The sequence below is a fragment of the Artemia franciscana genome, chromosome 11 (genome assembly GCF_032884065.1).
Source record: "Artemia franciscana chromosome 11, ASM3288406v1, whole genome shotgun sequence".
NCBI classification, from domain to species: Eukaryota; Metazoa; Arthropoda; class Branchiopoda; order Anostraca; family Artemiidae; genus Artemia; species Artemia franciscana.
The window spans coordinates 39,321,149-39,343,352 of NC_088873.1; the positions used below are offsets into that span (position 1 = coordinate 39,321,149).

Sequence of the window (22,204 nt, forward strand, 5' to 3'; positions counted from 1 at the left end):
TCTCTATTTTTTTATGTCTTTTGACTTAAGCATTTTTGTTTGTCAGCATTTGCGTTTACATAAAGCAAAAATATTTTTGAACACATATAGTAGAATCTGAGACGGTTAGAAAACACACTTTATTCTCACATTGAATACATACAAATAAATTTTGCGTTCTTAGGGACGACTTAAAGCACTTGTATCGCAAAAGGAAAAACTGAAACAATAATATTATGGTTATATATTTGGGCACACAAAATATCAAAGTAAATCGACAAAAGAAAGATATCACAGAAAATAAGACACTTCATATGACTATACAGTTATTTTTCATCTTCTAGTAAAGAGAGTTAATCATTCACAGGGTTGCCATTATTTCAGTAGCCAAAGTACTGTTAGTGCTTACTAAAGGACAAAATCTTAGGTCATTCACTGTTTGCCATTTTTTCTTCTAAAAGAGGCAAATGGTGCGGAAAATACTCCGTGGTAGCCTAGTTCATCAAAGTTCAATATATTTTGCACTTTAGATTTGGTTTTAAAAAGTTAGCTATCAAACGGAAAATATTCATCATCATAGGATTCTGGATAATTTCTTGTTTCAATATAACTGTCTTGCTTATAGTACCATTTCTGTGTGGACGATACATCCGGAGAGTTTGTCAGCTCCTGTTCAGGGCTACCAATTGCTGCTTTATTGAATGCAAACGGCCAACTCTAGAAAAGGATAAGAATGGAAACATAAATAACAGAACAAAGATATGAACAGGGGTGGACAAACAATTTGACCTTCTGGAGGGGGGGAGGGTACGTGTCCCTAAGAAATCCACCTTCATCGGGCCCTGGATATGAGCGGTACTAAAGAAAGCATTACAGTCGCACGTGCATGCATTATTATGCACAATTAATTATCAATGATGGGCTGTTAATGCTGGGCTGGGCAATGCAACCCAAAATATTTCCAAGATGTAAAAAAAGACTATGAAACCAAAATTATGCCATGCCCTTTTCAAAACCTGTGTGTATTGCATTGCATTTTTAACTTTGTACAAAACATTTATCCATGTTCAGAGGGGTCAATTGGCGCAGAGGGTGATGGAATATTTCTTCTTGCTAGTTTATATCCCTTAGGTTCAGAGCTTTTTTTTGGTATTATAATTGAAAAATTGTATTAACAGCACCATTATCCCAAGATTTTAAAAAATACATTTTGCCCCTCCATCTGTTTTCATGAAATGACACCGCTGTGCATCTTGCATATTATTCATTATGGATCGTTAAATTATGTACTTGTTAATTTTTATACGGCAAATTCCTGCAATCTGCAATTACAATATGCTGCAATTTATGAGCAACTTTTTGTGTAATTTTTTCTAATAACAAGAGATAACCCTATATATATATATATATATATATATATATATATATATATATATATATATATATATATATATATATATATATATATATATATATATATATATATATATATATCTTTTTTCTTCTGAAAAGTTGACATCCTTCAGTTTGTTAAGGGTCTTCAAGATTAGAAAAAAAGTTACAGAGCCGTTCGGGTTTTTTTTGGTCAAGGAAACCCCTATGTAAAAAAAGAGGCCCATAATTGGGGATATGGGCGTCAAAAATGGGAAAAAAAAAATTCTGATCAACTTCAAAGTTATTGTCATAAGTCTTTGAGCTAAGGGAGTCACATTCAAAAAAATAAACCAAGGAGAAATTTGGTTCGCCCAAAAACGGGGTCACCAGAAAAAGGGTTATTTTTCTTTTTTTCAAAGGGCTTAAAAGTTGTAGCTATTAGCTCTCTGGATAACATATTCCTAATTTATAATAATTTTCTGGGGATTGGGACTCGAGTTTCCCGAAAAAGGTACTTGAAAAAGGTCCAAAAGCCTTTTTTTACTGATTTGAAATCTAGTTCCTTAACTTTTCGGGCCAAGAAGACCTAAATGTGCAAAAAAAAATGAAAACAAAATATATATGGTTCACTCATAAAGAGGTTCTTTTTACTAAACGGCTCGAAGTTTAATCCTGTAAGCGCCCAGGCCAAGGTGAACCTGTTAAATAAACAGAACAGGCCACACAAAATTTTGCCAAAAAATTTGTTGTCGATTGGTTTGAAACTATCATGGTTGCCAGGATAACTGCAACCTTGCAAATAGCGAACCACAGCCATTAATAACCAAAAGTTTAAAATGTCCTTGTAGAAAACTAACTAGTGGGGAAAAAAAAACTCTATTTGTAGCTTATTCAGGTGTTATAACAATTATTTCGATAATCTTGATATTGAAATGTTATTTTGAAAACAAATTTACTGGAGTTTTAAAAAAGAGCCTTAAACTCCTCAAAAAAGGCTTCAGATCGAAATGAATGGTACACGATTAAAATGCCGTTTCCAAAACTCTGTACAGGACATTTACAGACCCCAGCTGGATCAATAAAGAAAATTACTTTTTGGAACGGGTAGCACTGATGCCCTCTCTTGTTCTGTTCCTTTTTTTCTTACACGCTAGCGGAGCACTAGAACATCACAAAGATCTGTCAAAGGACCAAATTATAAGAAAATATTTGTATCTAATCAGTTTTTAAAAATTTGACTTGATAACACCAACATAAAGTGCCATATGCCTTCAGAAAAGCGAAATTTAGTCCGTTCCCGGAATGGAAAGGCTGGAAAGGAACAACATAGAGAGCTGTTCTAGAACTTCTCTAAAGGGAATTTTATGTAAATAACCAGTTTGTGCAAAGTAGACTTGATAACACCATCATAGAGTGCCGTACCAAAAAAAAAATGATTTTTGGCGTTTCTTTTTAAATTTTTTCAATGAAAATAGCAAAATAGGGACTTTAAAATCAAAGACCCCCCCCTTCCCCGTCAAAAAAGGTTTGTGTCAAAATATGAACAAGAGAAAGAAACTATGGAACACGGTAGCTCCTCCCCCTTAATTACTCCAAATGAAACTAACACACAGGTAATGTCGGAGAGAGATGTTTAAAGGCTCAAGTTACAACTATGGGTCATGTCAGTGTGAAAGTTTATTGTAGTTTTGATTCACTATGATAATCTCTGAAAAAAAGAAGATAAAAGGGAGCAGTAACGGTTATGCTACCTTTGATTTCCAAGATGGTAAACAAAAAACCTCCAGTTAAGGGTTGTACACCATTAAAATTGTTTGGATATATTATTTTTTGTATCCCCAACCTTTCAGCCTTCTTTGGGCAGAAACTGATGCTTTGTGACACAAAATGATAAAAAATGGTACTTTACTGTATTGAAAAGTTTTCATTGCTTAAAACGAGTGCTAAAAATTGCAGCTTCTGTTCAAATGAGCCCTCCCCTAGTATTTTAAAACCACAGCTTTAGTACGATCATCATTGCAAATAAAACGGAAAAAAAGAAAAATGTATGCTATCCATTTAAAACTGTGATTTTCTTGTTTTTGAAGATAAGATCCTGTGAGTCACTAGTTTAGGGTTTTTGGCGATGACAATTCCAGTAGTGTGCAAGGTTGCCCAGTTGCTCCTGATATATTCAGATGTATTATAGACAATGTTATGATATGCACGACCCGGATGTTGTAGGCTATGTGGTGTTTGGAAAAAGCCGATGATCAAATGAGCTACCGAAATGAAGATCCTTGATGCCACAGTCTGGTCGATCCTGCTGTATGCGGCTGAGACTTAGCCTGCGACTGCAGCTGTCTAGTGACGTATCAATACTCTTCAATATAACTGGCACCGGAGAATTGAAGGAATCTAATGGAAAGATTTTTCCAGTAATGACCACCAGTGAGGTATGACTTCCCAGTTGTACTTTACACACCAGGCTGCCCTGCAGACACTTTGCTGGTTTGTACATCTTCTGCAGCTACCTGCCGAAGCCCTAGATCGGATTCTCTGTGACTTCTCTGCGATAACCCAATTAGTAGTGGTTGGAAACGTCCAAGAGGAAGTCTCAACTTTCGGTGGAATGAAAATATGGGGAGATTCATTGACTAGGCTGTAATTCCACTGTCAGATGGCAAGGCCCTTGCTACTGACCACCCCACGTAGAAAAAACTGATGAGTTCTTGATGCTACCCTGGCAAAAGGACAAGTAAGAAAGATCTTTTTTTTTCGATTTGATATCATTTTCAAGGATTTCCAGCTTCGTTTCGGAACGTTCCAAAAATTTGATTAATTACAAAGCACTACTCAATTAGACTTGAATAGTTGTGTATTTTTGAATCAGTATACACTTAAAATGACTTTCACTGGACAGTTGCTTTAAAAATGAGCTTCTTAAAATGTTTCATAGTATATGCCGAGGCTTGTTCTTTATTTGGCTGCAAATATGGGTGCAGCTATGATATATAAAAGGGGATATGTTATCTAAGACTTTCGTCAGAGAAACTATCCCAGGAGTAGCACCAAAATGTTTTGTACAGGTATTTTTTTTTTTTTTTTTTTTTTTTTTTTTTTTTTTTTTTTTTTTTTTTTTTCTGTGCGGAATAGGTACAGACCTTAAATCTCTCTTGAATCCCTTGAATTATGCTATTAATGAATTTAATTAAGTGACTACACTGATTAAAAGGGTGTTTTGCAGAATCGAGTAAACATGAACTATGTACTGACAGTGACGTTAATTAAAAGATATGGGGTCTGGGACTCTTAGATTTTCGCCCCTCCCCCTAGATTTTGTAATATACTCTTTTAGGGTATATTCATCGAAAGTCACTTTTGATATTACATAAAAAAAATGGACAAACAACAAATTACCACAACCACCACCCCACAAAAAGGAAGAACACACCCCCTTCTATTAAAGAATTACTCCGTGCTCTCCCCTTGATTCATCGTGAATTGACACCACTGTATACATAACAAGAACAATGAAGTGTCAAATAAGATTTCTTATTAATAGCTTGGTTCTGAATTCATAATAATTTGCGTTAATTTTGTATTTTCTTTTAATTTTCACACTGTGTGCCTTTCCTCTTCTGTTTTTAAGTCCCCTCACTCAAATTATGGAGCCACCATGGCAGGAGGCTATTCTAAAACAGTAGCCAAGAATTGGCTTCTAAAAAACATTTTTGATTTTGTAACACAAAGTTTCGTCTTCTTAAGAGTCCAAATGCAATATTGAAGTTCTAATTGTTCACTTTGTAATTCTTATAATCTCCTTAATAGAACTGAGTAGCTGCGTTAACTTATAGAAATTCGGGAGGGTAGGGGCAAATTTTCTTTTTCAGAATCTAGGTATTTTTTCAGTTTTTTCAAATAAAATTCCAAAATGGCAATTTCAATGAAAATACCTCCTTAAAAATTATGGTTCAAAAACAAGGAAGGGGGAAAAATATAAAAGGCTGGGGAAAAATATCCTTCAATCTCCAAATCAATGCCCAAAATAGAATACAAATCTAAAATTAAATATGTCTAAAACCGAAATTAAAAATGTCTAGAAGTATCAACTTAATGAAAATAAAAGAGGCAATTTATTGTGAGAGCCAGTCTTGGGTCATGCTTAAACTGTCTATAGTTGACCGTTATTGCTAAGGACTCTCATAAGGACGCTGTGGGAAATCTCTACAGGAAGCTAAGTATGCACTTAAACATTTGATTTGTTTTTGATTCTTGATGATTATATTTAGGAAACGCCAAGATCAAAGGCCATACTTAACATGTTTATTTTAACAGCAAGACTAGCCTATCAAAACAATCACGCAGGTGGAAGATCTCATTCGCTGGAATCCGCCAACTCTCGCATCCGGACGTAGAATCATCCTTGGAAAATGGAACGTAATACATTTGTTTTAATCCTTTTGAATGAGTGAAAAATCGTTAACGTTTGTCCTCTGAACGATTTGCAAAGAACGAGAAAAATCTGGCTAGAATAAACAAAGCTTGCTGCTAGTTACACCAAGTTCTAATGATAAATTGAATATGAAGTTAGCGTAGTGGTTATATTCTGGGGCTATGTCCAGACACGGAGTTTGGTTTTCACTCAAGGGGGTGGGCAACTATAGATTTTGCCGTCCCCTGCCACACCATAAATACTGTAAATATTATAATTTCCCCAAAAGTATTACCATTTAAGCTTGTTTTCCCACCCCCGGGCAATTGCCCTCATAGCCCCCTAGACCTGGCCCTGGCTATGTTCTCTTCTCTTTAAGTTCGGAGATAAATAAAATTTGTTTTTGAAAGGCAATATATCCTTAAAACAGGAAAAACAGGGATTTCTTCTGAATTACCCCTCGACTAGGATTATAATGGCTCTTGCTCCCCCCCTCTTTCAAAGAAAAATTGAGAAGAAATTTTTAGTGATCATATATAACTTAATTTTCCTCTCAAAGCTCAAAATAATCCGAGTAAAAAAAAATTTACGCAAAAACGTCGAATCCGGGTATCCCGTTTTTTCGCGCCGTGCTCAAAAGTTCGCTGATAGCATTTTGGTTCCAACAATTAGGTCCCACATCAATGCTTTATCTACATTAAATAAGAAAAACTGAAGGTTAGGAACAATGTTAAAACTTAAAACGAACCGGAATTATTCTCTGTATGAGGTGAATGCCCCTTCCTCAGTCCTTGCTCTTTAAATTAGAGTCTTAAAGTTTTTCAAAAATACTTCTCATTAAAATTCAACGTCCCCTGTGTTTAAGCAGTCTTTCTTTAAAAGCTTTGTCAAGAAGCGATAATTTAGCTTAAAGAGCGAGGGTTTAAGAAGCGGCAGCCCCCCTCACTTATGGAATAATTTCTGTTCGTTTTAAGTTTTAATGCTACTCCTTATTTTCAGTTGAAGCGAACTTTCTTTTAAACTTAATTTGTGACGGTTTTTCAAATCATGCCAGGAAATCCCCCTCCCCCAGTGTAGAAATTACTCTTAAAAATCCCCCCTAGAAACTTTGATAAAGAAAAATTCGTGGAAATCCCCCTCCCCCCCGCAGGAAGGAAAAGTCCGTATATTTCCCAACAACAAATACTATATGTGAACAATAGGCAAATTGCATAATTTAGAGCCCATTCCTCAGGAACTATAGAGGTCATGTCATCTCGAAAGGCATTTATTGGACTTTTCAGCTGTGCTGAATCAAATAGTTAAATCAAAATTTCGATCGGGTGCCTTCGGGGGAAAAGGGACGTGAGAGTGGGGCTACCTGTCTTCTATTCTTTTTGGCCACATAAAAAGGGGGATAGAACTTTGAATGTTTATGTGAATGAGCCCTCTCCCGATCTTCTACGACCTTTGGCTTGGCACAATCAACTCTGAGAAAGATAATACATACATCCGTTATATTTCTTCTAACAAAAAAAAAGAAGAAGAAAAATTCAGATTCTCGTAGATAGGATGTTGAACCTCTACAGCAGGGTTCTCTGATATACTGAATCTGAAGGTATGATTTCCTTAAGATCGCTTGGGAAAATTTAAAAATCCTTAAGCAAAAACAATAGTTTTTTTTTTCATAAGAAATACATTTTTTTATAGTAAAAATTTATGAAAACCTTAAGCAAGAATAGATTGCCACAAATAAGAAGGGGTCTTTAGCATACTATAGCCTAACTATTTCGAGACATCTATATGTAAGATTCAGCAATAAATCGTTTAGAGCACCGATTCTTATCTCCAAATTATTGTGGAAAAACACGCAAAGAGGAATTAATAATAAAATACTACAACTATATCAGGCAATTAGGCCAAAATCCATAAGAAATCGAAGCACTATCATAAATTAAAGGCCAAAAAAGAGAAAAAATCCATAGACTATGACATAAAAATAGATTTATTCTACTTTTTGTTTCCCTAAGAAAGTTAACGCCTCTGGCTCTATCGATGGACAACTGCCCTTATATTCAATTTCTTCTAATATCCGTATGTGAATGGTAAAATATGCTGTCAAGATGTGTCCATAGCAAAAAACATTTTAGTTCATGTAATTCTCAATCATGTAATTGCTTTGAATCAAAGACTGAAATCCCAAATTAAATCATAAAGAAACTTAATTCGAATGTTTTGCAGGAACATTCTAGTTCTGCTATTTCTCTAATTCTTTATTTTATACCAATGAATATATACATAGATAAAGGAATATTTGGATGAGGCAGTCAAATATTTCTTGTCTTGATTTTACACCTAAATTTTTTTTTAAACAGAATCCAAAAGCAGATTGAAAGAATTTCAAGCCCAATAATCTTGTCTCTAAATATGCTTTTAAGCCTTGAATAGTTTTCCATTTTTACCTGCTATACAACCTCAGAAAAAACTTTTCTTGGCTCAACCTCTCTTTACCAGGGCTGATGATTACCAAAACTGGACCCAGGGACAAACTTTTTCGTTGACTAACAACAGCGATGCTAGTTAAGGTAGCAGACCTCAGCCTTGAGCATAAAAAAGGTAGTAAAATCCCCCTTAGCACAAATGTTTTCAAGTGGTATTCCAGAATGCAGGGTTTCTTAGGCCCGAAATTAACTTGACCTTTTTTTTACAGTGCGTTTTTTTGCCGTTTTTACTGTAGCGCTTATATCAGTCAAATGAAAGCATTATCAGAACAACATCAACAACATCAGTCAATCAGAGATCTGACCTAGTAATTAGTTTTAATTAAAAACTAATTTTAATCAATGATTAAACAATAAGAATACTCCTTATATTGTTGCTGGTAAAGAATAGAATAGAATTTATTTGCGTTAAAAACCTATAGGCCAGGGTAAAACTTATAAAACAAAGAAGTATTACAAAGAAATTACACAAATCCTAACATAATCCTACAGAAATTTACTTTTATGATTCATTACGAGACGAAGGAACCGTGTCAAGCTTCTGACACCCATAAACCATTCATCCGCACACACTCTCGCCAACCACTCAAAATCATAATCCCCCCCCTTACCAAACACTTCAAATCTCCAATCACTCAACTCCTCACATTCACACATCAAGTGATATACAGTTTCATTTAAACCTCCAAACAAAGGACAAAATTAAGGACCAGCTTTTGACCTTTCCCTCCCGATAAACTTTCTTCTTTGGCCCAGTGGCAAAGTATCAGCACTCATTTCAATTAATAACTTATACAGAAGATTAGGTGAAATAATTTATACAAAAAAAAGACTAGGTTTAATAGTTCTTAACTTTTGAAATTAATTCCTTTTGTAACTGAAATGGAGACACGGCATTTATCTAATGAAGCAGGAGGCACTTGAATCAAGCTTGAATCACTTCGCTCTGCACCTCCTGTGCAGTAAGACTCAGTTTTGCTTATTCAATTGATGTAATTTTTGGTGCAAGCTTAGGTCCAACTATTCTCTGTTTGTTCATTGAATAATTCTTTTTGTATTTTTAGAACAGTCTCCTAAAGTTTTTTTTTAATTTAAAAATGTTTACCTTTATAAAATTTACGTGCTGAATATGTACCCACCACGATATGAGATAGGGCGTACATATTCTTCAACCTTCAAAGAGTAAGCATACGAAGAAAAAGTATCAAATGGCAGAAATGACAAAATTAATAACACTCAACACAAGTTAATATAACAAATCTTAAAAGTAGGAAGACGCCACTGTTTTAGCAGAAACACCTACCAATACAACTCAGAATAAGGCACAACTTAAAAGATTAATTCTATATAAAACTGTCTGAAAAACAGATTCGATGGATTTTTCATAAAATCTTAATTTGCTGCAAGTATTACAACAGGAAAGTAAAACTATTAAGACCTTGAAGAACTTACCAGAGGCGTTGAGTTGCAAGAACTGACAGTTTGAGAAGAACATGATCCTTCTTCGTCTTCTAACAATGTTTGACGCAAATGGGCAATATAAGTTGTTGCAAGTCGAAGAGTATCCAGTTTTGAAAGTTTTGTATCTGAAGGTACCCATGGCAGAGTTGTTTTTAACCGACAAAAGGCTTTACTTAAAACACGCATTCGGGATCGTTCTCGTGCATTGGCAGCGTTTCTTTGAGGGGGACGAGCTTCATCCCTGGAATTTTATTGTTAATTTCAAATATTTTAGACCCACAAGAAGTAAAAAAAAAAATTATAACACACTATAGAACATTTGAAGAAAGAAGAAAAGACAAATACGATACAGAAACATAAACATTCAGCAAAAACAGCAACCGAAACAAAACTAACCATTATCAAAAAATAAAACTAAAAAGCAGGCTTATTCACACTAAGTATAAGAGTGGACAACTCCATTATGACACCCGTAATATCAAAACGTTTCAAAAAGGTAGCCCTAATGCGACAGCGATTTTCAATTTGGAATATTTTGTCACAATTTTGCATCAATTTACAGTATTGTATTTAGTATTTTTAATCAAAAAACAGTTTATACAGTTTTAACATTAACTTTAGGCCTATAATACCGAAAGTTGCCAGAATTGTGTTAGCCTAAATACAATAAAAACGAAAAACTCTCAATAAACACATGCATGACTTCGTTTTGATTGCTGAATTTTGTGTTACTTGGTGATGAAAAAAACGTCCGCATCGGAAAATATACTGGTCTTTCGAGTATCGACAAAAGTGGAAAAATTCAGGCAGCCATTTTTCTTTTTTCAGGTCAAACTAACTCTTTGCGCCTTATTAAAAATATATTTGTTGCATGTTTCTTTGGATTGCAACTAAATAGGTACCATCATAACAAATCGAACTTAAAGATTTCAAGAAACAGCTCTCAGATAAAGCATTCGCTTCCGTAGGTGGATTCTGTGTCAATCGATGAAAACAAAGCTTGCACATGGGATAATACTTGGTTTGGTTGAGTTTTGATAAGAGTTGACTAGTTCTGGTGGCGACTTTTTTACGAGATAATAGAAGCTGGCTATTTATGCGCTGTCGAAAATGTAAAAGTGGCATTTTTTTTAAATTGCCACCCAAGCAAGTATTAACATGAAAAACCGAATTAAAAAAATCGTTTCGACAAAAACCGGAATAGAAAACAACCCTGAACAAGTAAACACAAAGCTTTCGGTTTTGGTGGCCGGATTTTGTGTCGCTTGTTGAGAAAGAACGTCCGCGTGAGAGGATATCTGTATTGCCTGAGTTTTGGTAAGAGCTGAGGAATCCTGGCGATCCTGATTTTAAAAAAATAAAAGAATTCTATTTATGCACTGGCAAAAATATAGACTCTGCACTTGTAATTTTTTCAAGATGCTATTCAAAAACACTAATATAACAAATTAAGCAAGAAATTCGCTTCGATAAAAATAGAAAAAGCAACGAATTAAAAAAAATGCATAAATTCGCATCGATAGCCAGATTTTGGATCGCTTCATGAGAAAAAATGTCCCCGTTGGAAAATACTAGGGCTGCTTGAATTAAGATAACAGTTGGCAAGTTCTGGCGGCAAATTTTCTAAGATAAACTAGATTAATAATTTGAATAACAAATTTTGTTCCAATAAAAAAAAATAAGAAAATAAGAAATTCTCAATAAGTATACGTAAAGTATTACTTCGATAGTCGGATGTACGATAGCTTCGTGAAAAACAACAACGACAACAAAAGAACACTCGCATGGGAGAATGTACGCTTACAAAAATATAGCACTGGTGTTTTTGTTAAGATGACTAATCAAACGAGCACTAACATAACAAATTGAGTGACAAATTTTTGCCGATAACAGATAGAAAAAGCCACAGCTCTCAATAAAGACACGTCTATATCACAGGCAGCGCAATAGAGCTAATAAGAGTAAAGAGCGATGTGGGCACAATGTATTATTTATTTATATATTTATTTTTTTACACCAGGGCTCTTCGTATAGAAGGAGATGGTGTAAAACGTCGAAAGGGGATCATTTGAGTGGAAATTAAAAAGGCTAATTCAACGATCAAAAGTGATTGGAGGACAATCGTCCTCCATCAGCACATCCATCATTCCCCCAAGCACATTTAATCAGTATTTTGAGATAACTTATGTCTTTGAGGATGACAACCCCCAACAGCTCTTAGGGCAAGGGCTGTAAGTTATGCCATGGGGCCATATAAGGCTTATTTAGAAAGGATGGACAAATGAACTTCGAAAACGGCCCATTGGACAGGTAATCAGAAGTTCTAGGGCTGTTTCTAAGATTCAAAGTGATCGTAGGGCAGCTAGCTCCCTCTTCTTTTTTGGTTTTAGACCAGGACACTTTTTAGAGAAAGAATTGTCGTAGAATCTTTGAAAGGGGATCATTCAATTGGAAATCACAACGTCTAGTGCTCTTTTTAACAGTCAAAAGGTATTGGAGGGAAACCATCCCCCAAGCCCATCATTCTCCCAAATACATCAATAAAAATTTTAGAGAGTCATTTTGTTCAGCGTAGTTGTAAGGTCCAGTAATGTCTTTGATTAAGGCAACCCCCAAGCCCTCAGGGCAAGGGTTGTAATTGATGCCCCGGGGCATATAATGTTTTCATGCAAAGGGCAGTCATATAAAGTTGTGAGGGGCTCATTGGATTAGAAATAAGAAGTTCTAGTACCCTTTTTCAGATTCAAATTGTCAGAAGGCGAAATTCCCCCCCCCCCCCTTACGCTCAATTTTTCTTCAATGCATCCACTAGAGATTTTGAGATAGCCATTTGATCAAAAAGGGTCCAAGATCACATAACAAGGTCTTTGGGGCTGACACAACCCACAGAATCTGTGGGTGAGTATTGTAAGTTATGCCCCTTGGGCATATGAGCTTTTTATGGAAGGGGTAGTTTTGTGAACTTTAGAGGAGGCTTGTTTGATTGGAAATTTAAAGAGTTAGTTCTCTTTTGAGAGTCAAACGTAATGGGAGGCAACTAGCCCCCTCCCTGACACCCTTTTTTCCCCAAACGCATTCTATCTAAATTGTGAGGCAGCCATTTTGTTCACAATATTCCAAAGAGCATATAGGAATGCCTTCAGGGTGGACACAACCCCGCAGAGCTTAGGCGCGAGGGTTGTAAGTTATGCCCAGGGTATATCAGTTTCTTAAGGAACAGATGGTTGCATAACTTTCGGGTCGGATGGGGCTTATTTAATTGGAAGTGGGAAGATCTAGTACCCTTTTTAAGAGTCAAAAGTGAATGGAGGACATCCAGTCCTTCCCACACAAGCTTATCATTCCCCAAAAAACATCCGATCGAAATTTTAAGGGAACTATTTTGTTCAGCATTGTTCAAAGGTCTAGCAATTATGTCTTTTGGGATGTCAACCTCCCCTGAGTCGTCAGGTTAAGTGCTGTTAGCTAGGCAATTCGTTCATTGTTTATGCGTAGTATATATTATTGTGAAAGGTATGCATGTTTGAACATTATTTTCAAAAAATACGAAGGAAATTCAGCTAAGCCTTTCAGAGAATGTTGAGGGGAATGTTAAAGTAAATTAAAACACGTTATGTGTATACGGATTTTCGAAAGTATGTAGCTCATGAATGCCTGGGTATATTGATTTGGAACTTTCAGGAAATGATAAGAGAAGTTATCGAAGAAATATTTGGATGCTACCACTACTACTACTACAAGTAGCACTACTACTACTGACACAGCTACTACTACTTTAACCAGGCTTCTTCATATACAATATTGAGGGAAAATTTGAACTAAATCAAAAGTCTTTATTTGCATGTACATTATCAAAAGAGCGCATCTCAAGAATTAATTCGGTTTTTAAGTTGTAACTTTTAGAGAATACTTAAAGGGCAAAATAATCTGACCAAAAGGCAAAATGTGCACGCTATTAATAATACTTCTATCGCTGCGACATTTAATACTGCTACTTTTTTCTTAAGGGGGGGGGAGGTAAACATAATTGCAACACGCCATCTGTATGCAGGTTGTGAAAAGAGCATAATTGCAATATCTTAGAAACAGTTTGGTGTGTGAAGTTGAAATAAACAGGGCTGGTTGCGGGGGTTGTTGAACTAAAAGAAAATATTTGCATCCTGTTCTTACTGCTTCTACTCATACTACTACTACTTCTACTATGACTACTACTTCTACTGCTACTGCTGCCACTAAAGCTAACGCTACTACTATTAATTCTGCTGCTACTTCTATTACTGCTACTACTAAAACTAAGGGTATTAAGGCGAAAAATTTGGAAAATATTGAAACTGTATGGAAATAAAGGGAATCACACTATGCCCATCTGGCTTGTTAAGAGGACATATAAAAAAGGTTTAGGAAAGGTTCATGGCATTAAGTTTGAACTCTCAGTGTGTGTTGAACGGGATGTTTGAGAAACCAAAGGTGCTATTTGCATACTCCTACTAATGCTATTGTAACTATTGGTACTAAGTAAGCTAAGAGTATTAAGGTGAAGCTTTCAAGGAGTATTTAGTCGAATGCTGAACCAAATCAAAAGATTCTAGTGCAATTTTTAAGAAACAAAAGAGATTGAAGACCAAGTAGCCCTCCTCCCAAGCCCATTCATTTTCCGAACACATCCAGTCAAAACTTTTAGACAGTCATTCTGTTCTGCCTATTAGAACGGTCCAGTAATGTCTCTAGGGATATTGGGTATGTCAGCCCACTACAATTATGCAATCGGCTCAATACGCTTTAAAAATTAATACTGCTTTAAAACTAAATCAAAAAGCACTGTGTACATGGTTGCCAATAAGACACCTCAGCAATATATTGAGAACGGCTGGGGGTATTAAGTTAAAACTTTCGGGGCAACTTCTATTACTACTTCTGCTCTTACAATATAAATGAATCGAAAGAGCGTAAACTTATCCTAGTTGTCAAAGAGCATAGGAAGAATGTTTTGGGGATTACATTATGTTTTGTTTTCAGGTCAATTTGAGTAGATATAAAATTAAATTAATTAATGCTATTTGTGTCAAGATTAAATATTCGTGAAAAGTTTGCTCGAACATACAAATAGCAAGCCAAACTATAGAAAAAACCGTAAAGATATAAAGAAATTTTCTGTGAAAAAGACTTTGTCAATAAACAACGAACATAAATTGATTAAAAATTTGTTTTCAAAAAAACAAGTTTTTCGAAACAAGTAAAGAGCTCTATTAAACAAAAATGAGCAGAAATCAAGTCAAATAATCTTCCAAGCGTAAAAATACCACAAATTATCATCATTAGATAAATTAAACCCAAAACGAACAGAAATTATGATAAATAGCCAAGTCAAACTAAAAACGAGCAAAACTTAACATGAGTAGTGCTGACAACTCCCCATGGCATCGCAAAACCAGAACATAATTTGTACTTGCACGAAAAAATATTGTTCTTCCATTTTTTTATGCTAAGAGCTGTAAATTTCGGACAAAGTCAAGAGTCAATAACATAACACAATTTAAAATATATATTTCAAAATTGTATTTTTCAATTGGTAGAATTTTACATTGTTCGAGAGGCTAGCCACTCTCTGCCACACTAGGAGAATCTTTGAGCACCACTTGTTCCACCATACATGGCATACATCTGCCACATCATCTCTCTCCACACCCATGCACGATATGCTTTGCATCTTGCTGAACACACTTCCGCCACGTGTGGCACACACCGCACAGTCTTCACAATTTTAGAAAGTGGGTGACACCTCGCCACTTGTAACAACCCATTTAGATTTCAACAGACGATTTAAAGACAGAGGTGGGCGCAGAATCAATGATTGGGGTGTACCAACAAAACTGGGTTCTCCCATTGATATTTTTCGTCCTTCTATCCCTCTAATTAATACAATTTTTGAACTTCTGGAGGGGCTATATGTGGCTAAACTAGCCCCCCAAGATCTACCTCTGTTTAAAGATAAGATAAGTTCAGACTTTTTTATAATGAGAAGCACATACAATAATGCACTATAATAACTTCCTAAAGGTTCCTTAGCCTGTAAAGTCGAGGGAATATATACGAGTCACTTACTGAGAGAAAAAAGTCACTTGCTAAGAAAGGAAAGAATGCGTCATCTGAGAAGACAAAAAGGTGATGAAAAATTTTTAAGAGACTAAAACATGGTGCTTTGGAGATAATTAGGGCTTCATATTCCACATAATATAACTCGTCATTAAAGGATTGGAATTTGAACTTATAGAAGGCCTAAAAAGAATATGACATGGACTGTTTGTATTACTAAGATGTTAATTATTTCGGTCAGAGGTAAAAGACGGCGCGAAGCCTAGAAGCTAAGGGAGGTAAAACGTACGCACGAAAGAATATGCAGTGATTCAAGTCAAGTAAAGGGATAACCCCTGAACGATTAGTTTCATGAACAGGTGTTCTAACTTTATTGTAAACCTTAGAAAACGGTTTTAAAAGAAGGAAAAATTGGCATCCACCCTATTGGACAGTAAAAAACACTAAAATTCGACCGAAAAAAAAATCGTAGCAACATGTTATTATTTCTGATCAACATATTTCTTTGCAGCGAAAAAAAAAATCATAGCAATATGTTATGATTTCTTATCAACATATTTCTTTGCAACGAAAAAAAAATCATAGCAACATGATATAATTTCTGATAAACATATTTTTATGCAGTGAAAAAAAAATCACAGCAACATGTCATTATTTCTGATCAACATATTTCGTTTTTGGTCCTTTGTCAGCCTTCAGACTTCACTGTTTCTGCTCGCCTACGGGGCAAGCAAGATGGACAAAAACCATTTCAAAATGTTTTGTGAAAACAAAATTAATGAAGGAACAAGCCTAGTCTCTTAGCATTCCTATTATAAAATCTGTCTCCTATTGGGGCAGGCTATAAAGCCTTGCAGGGAATCAATAATATATTATGTTTGGCAGGTTCATTTGTGTGTACCAACAGTAGCATCAACCGGGGGAGGGGAGCAGGTGGAATATTCCCCCTGTTTTTACTGTCCTCTAGATTTCAAAAAATACCAATTTGGGGGTATATTCTCTATGAAAAAAAAAAAAATTGCGACAAATTGCCCTCCTACACATTGGAAACTTCATTTTACCCTCCCCCTCCTAAATTTCCAAAAAAAATATAATAATAACAAGGAAATACACTTATGGGTTATAATGTTTAACTTTCAATATCAGGTTTACAGATAAGTTATAAATTCTTTTACTGTGTCACACAGCTGTTTAGCACGATTGAAAAAAAAAAAAACATCCCAGATTCCTTGATTAAAAAAAAATATTTAAACTCCTCCCCTCTTAAGTTTCTTGAATTGGCGCTAATGTATATAGATTCTACGCTGAGACTTAGAAGAGAAGCCATAATAATGCATTAAAGCCAGAGACAATATTCGTAAATAAAAAAAAAAAAAAACGAAGAAAAATAAAACCAAAAAAAATATAAGAAAATACATAAAATTGATAAATAAAATTTACACAACGCAAGCTATTTTATATCTTCATTTGAGAATTCAATGGATTAAGAAAAGCCCCGGAGCCCAGTTGGCCTTCATCCAGCTAAAATTTACTTTCTTCAAAATTCTTGGTAATAACTATGATAGGGCTAAATAGTTCAAGCATCCACAGAAACAGGTCAGTTGTCTTTAGAATACCTTTGTCTTTATGTTACTATATGGCCCATTTTTCGTTTCCAATGCCACTTTCACTTGACTTGGGAAATTCGCTCCAACTCCCTCCCCTCTCCAGTGTTTTGAAGAAATTATGCCACCGTCCTCCTCCCCTCCAAATTGATGCAACAGATCACCCAATCTACAAAAACATATTTTACCTTTATTTCTATTTAAAAAAAGTTCAATATTTTGCAATATTCGAGGGAAAGTGGCATATTTCTGGCGAACATCTTTTCAGGCTTTTGGTTCTAGAAATTTGAATTTTTTTTAGTGAAAATTACGTACCAACAGTTATCAATTTCCTCTTTCTTTCTTCTAGGCATTTTTACTGGTAGAAAACAGCAGAAATACTAATACAAATTTTCCAACATAGTTGAATGGAAATAGAATATTTGTAATAGCCCCTCCTACTTTTGGAATTTCCATCCAATGGTGGGGATTATTACACAGTCAAAGTGCTTCTATAAACTCTGATACGTGGAATGTGTTTAGAAAACGGAAAAGGTTCTGCACAACGGTCATTTTCTAATTCTAATATTCCTCTTTTTTCCTTATTTCATGGACGTATCTTTTTTGAAACGAAATGATTTGACTATGAGTAGAATATCAATGGAGAGGATGGGGGGCAGTTCCGGTTTTAGGCCTTTTTAATAGGGCGGGCAAGGTATACCACAGGAGTTTAAAAACATAAAATAAAAGGAACTTAATGTTAGATGTGAGAAAACTGAGGGGGGGGGGGCTGCCACTGATAGGGGGAGTCATCTTTCCCAAGCTTAGGTTTAGTTTTCTTGTGACAGTTTTCACTTAAGGTTATATGAATATTTGAAGCGGAAAAAGTCACTAGAACACTAGTTAGCTACATCCCCCCTCCTGAACCATATAATATATATCCAGACATTCAAGAAACACTGCTAGCAGTAATATTAGTACTATAGTCCTTGTAGCAAAACAAATATTACTGATCATGGTTTTAAATATGGGCTATGAGTAATAATGAACTATGATATTGATAATTACTCATTACCGGAATAATAAAACCGACAATATTGATGACTAAGCTGACTGCACAGGTGGTCGAAGATAATAAAGTTGTTGCCTTAAAGGTCGTATCTGACATGAGGTGAGTTTTGAGGTGAGTTTGAGTTTGACATTTCTTGCTTCTTTTCTTTTTCGAGAAAAACAAGGATTATTTTGCGTCGAAGAAGAAACGGATTTTTTTTTACTTTATGCTTGTTTGGTGTGTTCGATTATCATTTGCATACAAAACCTACAGGTTTATACATATATATATATATATATATATATATATATATATATATATATATATATATATATATATATATATATATATATATATATATATATATATATATATATATATATATATATATATATACTTGTATTTGAACCCCCCCTTCCATCACCTTTGAAATAATTCTTGTTTTTTTTTTAGAAAAAGACGTTGCCAGAGAATGGGAATTTTAAGTTGCCAGAGAATGGGAATTTTAAGACAGGCGTTAGTTCCAGGGAATTCAATTATTAAATTGAATTCGCAATAGAATTTAACTAATTCACCCTTTAATAATGGGAAGTAAACTATTCATGGTCTTGAATAGAAGGTCTTGAGCTTAGACAAACCACAACAAAGTAGCGTTTTCTGTAATCTTGTGTGACAAAACTTCATTTTTGCCCAAAGAAAGTCAAAATACTGAGGAATCCAAGTTATAAAAGAACCATTTGATTTCTCATGGTCTAAAACCCTAAGCACGAAGTGTTTAGCCCCCAGGAATTGAGTTTTTTTTACTCTAACCTAATATAATAAATTTGAAAACGTATGACAATGGGTGGTTTTTTTAGATTCGGATGGAGTAGATTTGGATATCCAAGAGACTAATAAATTACGTTATGTAGTAGAAACAAATAAGCAAAAATTAACTTAGAGAAACTTAAAGTTTTCTTAAAGAAACAAAGAGCGAAGATGAAACTTACAAGTAAAAAAAAAATATTACCTTGCAGGTTACGCAAGATATATCTACAAAACTAGCTTAAATAAACCGGTTAATATGAATTGAATTCTTGAAACTAGTGCTTTACTGAAAAGTAAGCTCATTTCAATTTTTAATGAAATATTATCGCATACTTAAAGTAATCATTTTTATTATAGCTGGAAGACTATCAAGAGACGTTATTTTTTTTCTTTTTTGTATAAGTTAGATTTAGAATTTCCTGCTCCTAAAAGTACATCCCATGTTTTTTGCGGGTCAGTTTTATGTTTTCAGTATAGCGCAAGTATTTAGAATTCGATAGATATTAGAAAATGTCACGAACCAGTTTATTTAAGTTAGTTTTGTATTTATATTTTGCTTGGTCTTGAAAGCAATAATTTTTCTTGGCTTTTACTTTGAGCTTGGCTCTTTGCTTATGTGAGAAAACTTGGTTTTTAAAATTAATAATTCAGGGAATCCCTGGCCTTTGCAAGTTTAATCCCTGCTATTACTGCGACTGAGGAAAAATCAACAGTCTGCATTACTTGAGGAAGTTGTATTAGTTATGTTTTGAAGTAAAAAGGACAGAAAAGGTTATCACTATCTTTTTAGAAACAACAAATATTTAAGCTTTTCATTGTTTGCTTTTCTTTATTCAGTTAGGCTAAACACTATGAAAAGAAAAGTCTAATCTGAAATTTAACAATTTTCTTTAGTGTGATTTAATGTTCTTTTCCTTTGTAAACCAAAATTAGTGATATAGGAAAAATGAAAATAGTGTTTGAATAAAGCTGGTTCGTTTTATATTCTTGGAGTCCTTAGCTTCCACAGTTTAATCCCTGATAGTACCTGACTGAGGAAAAACCAACAGTCTGGATTAATTGAGGAAGTTGTATTAACTATGCCTTCGAAGTACCAAGAGCAGTGAAACTTGAGTCTAATTTTTGAATTGGTTAAGCGGAAACATGCACAACCGTACATATCTTCAAAAATTAGGGAAAATACGGAACTGACTTTTAAACGAAAACACTTCCATATGCAGTTATTATACTTTTGGCAGTAGTGCCTGCCAAATTAAAAAAAAAAGGAACATGGGTGAAAAATCTGCAAGCAATAAGCTAAAAATAAATGGCATCAAACAGCTTCAGAAGGTTAGTTTACTTTCATCTGAAGTTAGTTTCTCTTCGGGAATCAACATGTTGCTTATGCTCAAATTTTTACAGACAAAAAGCGTTGTCAAACTTAGCTAATTAGTTTTCATTATTTATTTTATGGTCAATAAGGCAACACTGACGAAAATGTGGTACTTGCTAAAATTCTCACAGTGCAGAAAAATACCCGAAGAAAAAACTTGGAAAACCATGAATTTTAGGCATAATTAGACACAAGAAGAATCAAAAGGGGGAAAAAACTTTATTTTGATGTTCTTATACTTTAACATTCAGTTTTAAAGTTGAGCCATTTAAAAATATCACGGATATGTGGGGTAGAATGACTATGCTATAAAATAAAGCTTCTTATTAAATGGGCTTCTGTAAATTTAGACTGAACCACACTGAAATAAACCTTTCATCCATTTAATATGAGGCCCCTTATTTTCATTTTCGTTTTCTTTCCTTTTCTATGAAGTATTCAACTTGTTGCTTGCCTTCAAGTTAGATTGGTTTCTTTTCTCTGGTTTGTTTACTCGCTTTTCTGTTCTGTGCTGTACTAATCTGTGTAACATGTTTATTTTAGATGAACAAGTAAAATCTTGTTCTATATTAGGATTAAATATCTCTAAAACTTGATAAGACATGGATATGCACATATAAAACACATAAAAAAGTAATCCGAAGGGATCGCACACTGACCACCTCGAAAGCGGCATCTTTAGTATGAAATAGTCGCTTTAGTTTGTTTTGCTTTTTCTTATGCTTCCATTTTACGTTTTTTGAAAATATAATATATCCATTAGCTAGGCACAAGAACTTATTTATTGTAGTGAAAGGGGGTTCAAAATTTACGAGTCGTATGGAAGGTAGATAAGAGCAATGAAAATAGAAGCATATTATAGAAATAGGAAATTATAGGGGGATTCGTAAAAATCCATGGTTGGCCATCATGTTTTTTGAGGGGAGGGGGAGGGATCCAATTTTTATTCTGCCGTATACTTTGTTAATCTCTGAATTAATCCATTAATAACCTTTTTTATGGCACTTGGTATTAACCAAGTGACATATAGCGATCGCAAATTCTGTCATTCTGTCTGTCTGTCGGTCTGTCCCGGTTTTGCTACTTTAGGCACTTCCAGGTAGACTAGGACGATGAAATTTCGCAGGTGTATCAAGGACCATACCAGGTTAAATTAGAAATAGTCACTTTCCCGATTTGACTATCTGGGAGGAGGAGTGGATGGCCGGTTAATTCGGGAAAATAGAAAAAATGAAGTATTTTTAACTTGCGAACGGGTAATGGGATATTAATGAAATTCGATGTTTGGAAGGATATCGTGTCTCAGAGCTATCACTTTAAATCCTGACCAGATCCGGTGACACTGAGGGGAGTTGGATGGGGGAGCCTAATGTCTTGGAAAACGCTTAGAGTGGAGGGATGGGGATGAAACTTTGTGGGAAAAATAAGCACAAGTCTTAGGTACGTGATTGACATAACCGGAATGGATCTGCTCTCTTTGGGGTAGTGGGGGGAGGGTTATTTCTGAAAAATTAGAATCAATGAGGTATTTTTAACTTACGAGCGGGTGATCGGATCTCAATGAAATTTGATATTTAGAAGGATATCGTG

General features: G+C 34.8%; 1 protein-coding gene across 1 annotated transcript; it reads right to left on the minus strand.

Annotated features, from left to right (window-relative positions):
* Positions 1-208: 208 nt before the first annotated feature.
* LOC136033207 (transcription factor 21-like) lies at positions 209-17,772 on the minus strand. Its single transcript, XM_065713919.1, has 3 exons — positions 17,721-17,772; positions 9,700-9,949; positions 209-696 (listed from the first exon to the last, which is right to left on the minus strand). Exons 1-3 carry the CDS (start codon positions 17,756-17,758, stop codon positions 526-528), a joined length of 459 nt encoding a protein of 152 aa, XP_065569991.1. The 5' UTR covers positions 17,759-17,772; the 3' UTR covers positions 209-525.
* Positions 17,773-22,204: the final 4,432 nt, after the last annotated feature.